This window comes from Solenopsis invicta, chromosome 10 (genome assembly GCF_016802725.1).
Source record: "Solenopsis invicta isolate M01_SB chromosome 10, UNIL_Sinv_3.0, whole genome shotgun sequence".
Taxonomy (NCBI): domain Eukaryota; kingdom Metazoa; phylum Arthropoda; class Insecta; order Hymenoptera; family Formicidae; genus Solenopsis; species Solenopsis invicta.
This window is the reverse complement of record NC_052673.1, coordinates 15,150,133-15,157,490: the sequence shown is the minus strand read 5'-3', so window position 1 is coordinate 15,157,490 and position 7,358 is coordinate 15,150,133. Positions and strand designations below refer to the sequence as shown.

At 36.8% G+C, this 7,358-nt stretch overlaps 2 protein-coding genes across 7 annotated transcripts; one reads left to right on the top strand and one right to left on the bottom strand.

Moving 5' to 3' along the window:
* The first annotated feature begins 55 nt into the window (after positions 1-55).
* LOC105197871 (nuclear pore complex protein Nup58) lies at positions 56-3,688 on the top strand. Of its 4 annotated transcripts, none has more exons than XM_011164464.3 (8): positions 57-380; positions 576-916; positions 995-1,202; positions 1,309-1,682; positions 1,761-1,985; positions 2,055-2,129; positions 2,439-2,472; positions 3,143-3,282. In XM_011164464.3, exons 1-7 carry the CDS (start codon positions 313-315, stop codon positions 2,462-2,464), a joined length of 1,317 nt encoding a protein of 438 aa, XP_011162766.1. In that variant the 5' UTR covers positions 57-312; the 3' UTR covers positions 2,465-2,472; positions 3,143-3,282. The 4 variants fall into 4 exon arrangements, with proteins under 4 accessions (XP_011162765.1, XP_011162766.1, XP_025993206.1 ...); XM_026137421.2 differs by lacking the exon at positions 2,439-2,472 and adding an exon at positions 2,251-2,274 and having other exon boundaries at positions 58-380; positions 3,143-3,453; XM_011164462.2 differs by lacking the exon at positions 2,439-2,472 and having other exon boundaries at positions 58-380; positions 3,143-3,688.
* Positions 3,689-3,937: 249 nt separating this feature from the next.
* Positions 3,938-6,826, bottom strand: LOC105197872 (protein FAM114A2). Of its 3 annotated transcripts, XM_011164466.3 has the most exons (6): positions 6,542-6,826; positions 5,745-6,481; positions 5,343-5,666; positions 4,555-5,156; positions 4,177-4,488; positions 3,943-4,114 (listed from the first exon to the last, which is right to left on the bottom strand). In XM_011164466.3, exons 1-6 carry the CDS (start codon positions 6,655-6,657, stop codon positions 4,040-4,042), a joined length of 2,166 nt encoding a protein of 721 aa, XP_011162768.2. In that variant the 5' UTR covers positions 6,658-6,826; the 3' UTR covers positions 3,943-4,039. The 3 variants fall into 3 exon arrangements, with proteins under 3 accessions (XP_011162767.2, XP_039310035.1, XP_011162768.2); XM_011164465.3 differs by having other exon boundaries at positions 3,938-4,114; positions 5,343-6,481; XM_039454101.1 differs by having other exon boundaries at positions 3,938-4,114; positions 5,343-6,481; positions 6,549-6,693.
* Between the last annotated feature and the right edge of the window lie 532 nt (positions 6,827-7,358).

The window sequence follows — 7,358 nt, the reverse complement described above, 5'->3', positions numbered from 1 at the left end:
GCTGCTGGCCAATCTGGGCTGCGTTCAGAAACACCAGAGACATCATTTTGTCCTTCTTGTTCATCGAATGTTAAATAAGGATGGAACTATATCTCGGTGCACCCGGGCAATTGCGGGCGATGTTTCTGAACGCAGCTTGGACACATTTGTTAAATTTCGTTCATATCAACCGGTTCATAAGGTCGACTTGTGAAACCTCCATAACTCTGACCAACTCTGACATGAGCAAAGGAGTTCGCGGGATATTTATTTGATATACTGTAAATAGAGTCTTTTTCGTGTATAATACGTTTATATTTAGCGTGTGAAGAAATGGCGTTTTCATTCGGAACTCCAGCAGTCACTTCTGCTAACACGGGTTTTGGATTTGGGACACAAAAGTAAATACAGTCGTCGACACTAACACTAACCTTTAAAACTTACAGCAGTAAAAATTATAGCTTTAATAAGTAATAATAAAGTGCAAACACATTTATTTTTTCTATTTAATATACTTTTATTAAATTGGATTTATTAAAATTATTTTTCGCGGAAGAGAAAACTCGATGTTTTTTTAATTGTAAATTGTTGTTAAGGCCAGCAACAGGCTTCGGTAACACGTCGTTCGGTACTCCGACCACGACGTCTAGCGCATTAACGTTTGGCGCTCTATCCACTCCGACTACGTCCATAAGCCTTAATTTTGGATTTGGTACTCCACCGACATCCACCCCAGTGCAAAGCAGTGGTCTTCTGGGATCCAGCACAGTTACCTCAACTACTGCGCCTAGTTTATTTTCCACTCCTACCACATCCGCGCCCGTATTTACGGGTCTCAGCTTTGGCTCACCAGCTACAACAAACACTCTTACATTTGGTGCCACATCTAACACAACGCCGACAGGAAATTTAACTTTTGGTACAGCTACCACGAACAGTATGTACATTTTATGCTCTATCATTTTAATACAAGTTTTATCATTATACTTCACCATCACAATTGATTTATGTACAGCTTCCTTATTTGGATCAGGAACTGGTAGCACTTTACTGGGTGCTAAACCAACAACAGTTCTTACTACTACAACTAGCACTAGTAAAGGATTAGGTGGCTTAGATGTCTCTGTCAGTAATAAGGGGCTTTCTCAAGGAAACAGTAGTTCAACAGCGGCCAAGGAAAATTTATTGCCAAACGAACTTATGCAAACTATAGACAAATTCAAGTAATTATGAATAAAATAAATCAAAGAGAAAATAATTGATTTATGTAGAAATTATTTTGCTAGTCATCAGATATGTTTATGCAATACTGATGTTTGTGCTTTACAGAGAATTTGTAAAAATGCAAAAAGGTCTTTCGTCAGATATTGCGAGAGGTTCGGCGAGACCATTGAATCGATGCGCGGAAGATACAGCGTCTCTGATGGAAATGTTGTCCACTTTATCCGGTTCGGTACAACGAGATCGTTCTTCGGCTGATAAGCTGAAGCAGGATACTGCAAAGGCGTTGCAGAGCTCTGAAATAGCTCAAAGAACACACGATACTCCGCCGGGTTTACAATACGAAAATAATGCGCCTTTGCAATTCTTTACGGAATTAGTCGAAAGCTTCGAACAAGATTTGATGTTATTTAGATCACAAATTGAAACAACTGAGAAACACATACAAACCATGATGGCACCGAGAACATTAACGCCGCAAGGTAAAACAATCGATTTTTTTATTAAATTCCTTTGGATCAATTAAGAATATTATTAATGATATATTGCTTTGTTGTTAGAATTGACAGCAACCATGAGTAAACTTCACGAGTCTTTAGTCGCAGTTGCTGGTCGACTACAGAGTGTGCACGCTAAAGTACAGCAGCAAAAAGAACAATATCTCAATTTTAGGAAATATGTGTTGAAGGATAACACCAATGTTTTCGACAGTATCAAAGTACACAATAAATCTAATCGAGGCAGTATTGGCAAGATCACAAGTGGTCCTACTCCTTTTGGGCCAGGTAATTTTATATGCATTTTACAATAATTTAAACATTGTAGGTCTCGAAAAACAAGATTAATGCTTACAGGAAATAAAAACTTTTTGTCCTCGACGACATTAAACTCAAACCGGCCAGCGAGTTACGAAACACGAAACCCTTTAGGTAAATAGGCTTTACCGTTGACTATTTTGTAATTTAATTATATATCCTTTACGCTAAGTAAAAGATTCCTTTTAGAAAGACAAATGATTTTAACCGTCCCCTAAAGATTTCCTACCTTCAGGTCTTGCCTGGATCTAGTTATGAGGTAGAACTTACTAACATATAACGTCGTTTATTACTAAATAGAATTAACGTGTGATCACAGTTAGCCTGTCTACCTTTTCTTTCTTCTTTTCTCCTTGTTATAAAAAAATATCGTCAACTTTCTTTTTTTGACCTATATGATTTGACTTTTATTTTGCCTTTCAGGAAAAAAAATAGGGGCTGTAATTTAATTATTGAGGTATTCAATTTTTATTTCAGTTTCTCTGTTATTGTCGCGATCATGGGAAAAGGGTAACGCGCTTCTTTGCCTGTACATAAATCTACAAAGTGATTTTAATTAATTTATATAGATGAGATTATTAATCTTTTATGTACTTTGCATTGGAATGCTATCGAGAGACTCAATTTCAAGATCATGCTTTCTTAACGGATGATAGTGCCGTCTATAAATGTGCTTTGAGTGCTTTTGGCTTTGCCAATGTTATGCAGTAATGCTTGCAAACATAAATACTAATCAGGAAATATTGTTAAGCTCGTCACGGAGCCAAACAAAATTTAGAATGTATATAGAGATGTTAAAATATGTATCTGCAACTTTTCAATCGATTTTAGAAGGGAAAATTAAAGTATTTAAAAAAAGTTTGAAATGTAAAATGTATTCATGCTTTTGCGTAATAGATATAACAAATATGTCAATTAATGCTAAAACATCAGTTATATTTAACAATAAAAGGTATTAACGTGATGAAATAATTTTACCATATAATTATCTCTCAAAAATGTAAACGCTATGTTATCTTTAATAGTAAGAGATATTGCTCCGTGACTTCAACAATTATACAAATGTCCCGTTTCTACATATCGCTCTCAAGTGAATTAAAAGTAATAATGTTATTATATTGTTACAGTTTGGGAAAGTTCGACACCAGTACCGTCTGCTACTAACATTACTATAGGATCGACAACGAAACCGCCGACGGCAAGTTTAAATTTTAACGCACCGATTAATTTGACTGCACCATTACCAGTAAACGGATCCAGCTCAAACTTTCAACTTCAAAAGCCTCCCGTTGGTAATAAACGAGGGAAACATTGATCACACATTCATCTCCATTTTTTGTGACATACGCAAATTGTTATTTTCAACATTGTAAAATTTTCTCTATCAAATTATTAACGACTTATTAACGACGATTATTAATGACGACGTTAAAGCAAATGTTTCAGAAGTATTTTTGTATTGGTCATTATTAATCATTGTGATATTTTTATTTTTTTTTACAGATGTCGATATATACATAGCATAATCTTTATTGAAATTTGTACCTTGTCTTACAGATATACCTTCACATCAATCATACTTTTAGGTTATTAAATAGCTAAAATTTAATTATTTTGTAATATTATGTGCATTATTGATGCATAGATACATTAAAATAATTTTCTACTAAAACCTGTTCAATGAATCCCAGTATACATGTAGATAATATTGCATATATATATATATATATATATATATATATATATATATATATATATATCTGTAATTATTAACGCGAAATACTGTAAAAACCAATAATTGCAAAAAAATACATTCAGTTAAATAGTGTAAATATATCAAATTAACAGAATTAAATTGGTCCCTTTTTCGAATATACTTGAAGGGTAAAATAGGTGTTTATACAACAGGGAAACAGTAACAATTATGTTCTATTCCTACATTGAACATTGTATTTAATCGAAACGATATTGTTAAATATAAAGTATAAAAAGAGGTTTTATTTAATATATTTTATAATTATGCATTAGATTGCACCAACTTGCAAAATAGGAATGAGGAGTCTAAAGGCATCTTGAATATACGAATTTGCGTTGGCAGCCTGGAAAAGATTGTTTTAAATATTACAATCATGTTACTTGAATTATTCAACAGAGTACTTACTTCTAAGAAAATCGTCGTTATATTTGCATTGATGCTATCTGGCTTTTCTGCAGTCTCAGCAAACTGATGTAATGTATCACAAAATGAATTGGCTAATAAGTTAATTTGATCAGACAGAATATTTGTAAGTTGCACCAGGGCGTCTGATTCGTTCACTGTACTGCGACGTTCTTTGATTAACAGCAATTCTGCCGTTTTATGAAATCTCTCTACGGAGAGTGCTGTAAACTGCGCCAGTGTTGATATAGCATTCTGAAAGATCTCCTGACTTGTGTGAGTTGACGCAAGATAATTTTCTGTTTCTGTCCAAACCTAAAAATATAGAATTGTTTTCATCATAACAACAAAATATCTTTGATACCGCAAATATTTTCTTACATTATATAGTTTTTCACAAGTGATATCGACACCAAGCTCGTGACAAGTGTTCTTTAATTTGTTCTTCAAATCTTTGTTATCTTTATTTTCGCCATCTTCATCGCCCAAATCACAAAGTTCTTTGATCTCTTCCAATGTTTCTTGCGCAGAAGTCAACTCGTTCGTATCCAATTCAATTAAATATTGTTGAATTTTCATATTGCTCTGTTTTGATAACATTTCTAATGCTTCTAAGTGGACGAGTCCCTGATAATCGTCGAACAAGCTCTCGAAATGCACTTTTCTCGCCAATTCACGTTCCTCAATCGTTTTCTCCTCGGTTTCAGCTTTTTCCTTCGCTTCTCTGAGAATTTGCGATAAGTTCGGTTTCTCAGGCTCGTTCATGAAGAAGGCTCTTTTCTTCTTTAATCCAGGATCACCTTCTTGCAACACCTCCATTGTTTTCTTTCCGATAGCTTCCAATGTATCCAAACCACCTGTCATAACTTTGCTTCCGGTGGATTCAACTAATTTCGTAATTGAGGACACTCCCGATATCAAATTGCCGAATCCAAACGAGCTGTACGATCGACTTTCTTGTTCCTGACTCTCTGGCTGAACATCTGTTAACAGAAATTTAAATTATAATTATATAAATTTACTGTTTATTTTTCATGCAATTGATATATCCAATGCAAAAGTGAAAGGCTATAAATGCTACAAAAATAAGAAAAAAATTATATACTGTTAAAGTAAACTGTTAAAAGATAAATCATAATGCTATGTAGAATTTATATTAAATATTGTACCAGTAGTTGCAGGAACTGTATCTTGCTTTATCCTTTCCAATTCTGTAGGGTCTTCTGCACCTATCGTACCTTCCAAAAGTGTAAGTCCTTGAGACACATGACTAGTTAGAGTAGATACACTGGCAGTAGCTGTATTAATTAATGAAGTTACGCCCCAGTTTCCCCAATTGCCCCAGCTTCCTAAAGAACTTTCTTCATCATTGCTCTCTTCTTTGTTAGTCAAGGAGAGCCTCTGTAATACAGGCTGTAATTTTTCTTCCGTCAACTCGTCAGGCAACTCGATGTCATCCCCTAGTCCTTCCCAACCTTCAGGCTGAAAAATTTCTTTAAATTTTTTATTCGACTTTAATTCTTCCGGCATGTCCATTTCTGACAAATCACTCGATGGTTTAGATTGATTACCTGTTACTTTTGATTTTTCTTCTGGTCTACATTCTTTATCTTTGCTCACAGACAGTGAAGGTTTCTCACTTGAACACTTGATTGAAGATTTATCTTCCTCCTCCATAACCGCACTAGTGACGCACGATTCATCGACATTATCCTTCGCAAGTTTAGTTCCTAGTTTTTTCGCACCCAACTGACGAGATGTACCTTGTCGTTGCTTTGTTTGGGAGGTTTCCTCGTTTTTCGACTCAGTCTTCGTAGCTTCTGCTCTGGACATGGTAGCTGATGCAACGGTCTTGCTACTCTCTACCATGGATTCAGCATCTTTGCTCTTCGCTGATATCGCAGAAGTTGATAAGGATTGCGTTGATTTTCCTGACTCAACGGGAAACGTAGTCTCGTGCGTGTCAGAGGTCTTTTCTACATGACTAATCGACTTGGTGGGACATACAGCACTTTCAACTTTGACATCGCTATCTATCTTATCATCCTTATCGTCGACCGCGACCTTTCGACTCGTTAACTCATCTGGCATTCTCCGTGAGGTCTCAGATCTCCTCTGCCAATTCATGTTGGTGCAAGGCGCTTGTTGGATGTATTCGTCGTCCGACTCGGAGTCCACTGTTGTTCGATAGACGGTCACCCGGGCCGTGTTCCTCTTAATGGGACCACCACGACCGAGCTCCTCGTCAGCACTTTCAAAGTCAGCGTCGCTTTCGGACGTCGCCATCCCTTCGTTTAACGACCTGTTCCTGGAAAAGACGAGCAATCCTGTGCACACCTCCGATATTAAGGCAGATCTACGCGCCTACCGAGTACCGTGTCGCGACTCAAACTTTTTCAACGACGAGGCCTGCGTCCGAGCTTGCGTCAGCATATGCTGATCCACATCGTGTTCCGTGCACGCATACGCATACGCACCGTACATACGTGCGTGTGTTTATACGTGCCTGAACGTTGACGGTCACGTGGACAACAAAGTCATCGGACAGGCACGTTAAATTCACATTCCGCCTTCGTGGCGTTTGCGATGACGATTGCGCATGCGAGACGGACTCGGCTCGGAGTCGGAGTCGTTCCCAACTTCCCTAAGTCGTCCGGAGCTGTGTCGTCGTCGTCGGAGCGTCGAACGCGTCGAACGTCTGCCCTTAGCGCGCGCACTGCACTTGAAAGTTGAGCGGCTAACTCGTATAAACATAACGTAAATAATACGTTAATAATTCATGTGGACTATTATGTGGTAATCTAGTTAGAAATTTACGATACAACCCTGTTTCTTGATCATTGCATAGCACAGAGAAGAACTACAATATCGTTTAATAGACAATGGCTAGTTTAATATCTATATATTTTACGAACGTAAAGATGATCAAAGTCATATTTAAATCAGGCCACTTTCTGGCATGTTTTTTTCCAGTGAGAAAAAGGAGCAGGTGCCTGCGGTCGTTATATGATCTGCGGTTACAATCTGTCTCAACGCAGACGTCCAAAAAAGTTTTTATTTCTCTTTTTAGAAGGCTTTCAGATGTTACTTGATTTAATTTATTTGACGATCCATATTCTAATTGTTTCGAATAATCTTATTTTAAAAACTTACGAATTTCAAATGGAATGTGAATGTTTTTCAAA

What these genes read in the sequence shown, in the direction of transcription:
- LOC105197872 (XM_011164465.3), bottom strand. Translation starts at nt 6,657, where the DNA reads ATGTACGGTGCGTATGCGTATGCGTGCACGGAACACGATGTGGATCAG. An exon ending in TACAGTTCCTGCAACTACTG is followed by an intron (nt 5,157 to 5,342) that starts GTACAATATTTA and finishes TTCTGTTAACAG; the next exon opens with ATGTTCAGCCAGAGAGTCAG. An exon ending in CTTGTGAAAAACTATATAAT is followed by an intron (nt 4,489 to 4,554) that starts GTAAGAAAATAT and finishes CTATATTTTTAG; the next exon opens with GTTTGGACAGAAACAGAAAA.
- LOC105197871 (XM_011164462.2), top strand. Translation starts at nt 313, where the DNA reads ATGGCGTTTTCATTCGGAACTCCAGCAGTCACTTCTGCTAACACGGGT. An exon ending in GAGAACATTAACGCCGCAAG is followed by an intron (nt 1,683 to 1,760) that starts GTAAAACAATCG and finishes CTTTGTTGTTAG; the next exon opens with AATTGACAGCAACCATGAGT. An exon ending in CGAAACACGAAACCCTTTAG is followed by an intron (nt 2,130 to 3,142) that starts GTAAATAGGCTT and finishes ATATTGTTACAG; the next exon opens with TTTGGGAAAGTTCGACACCA.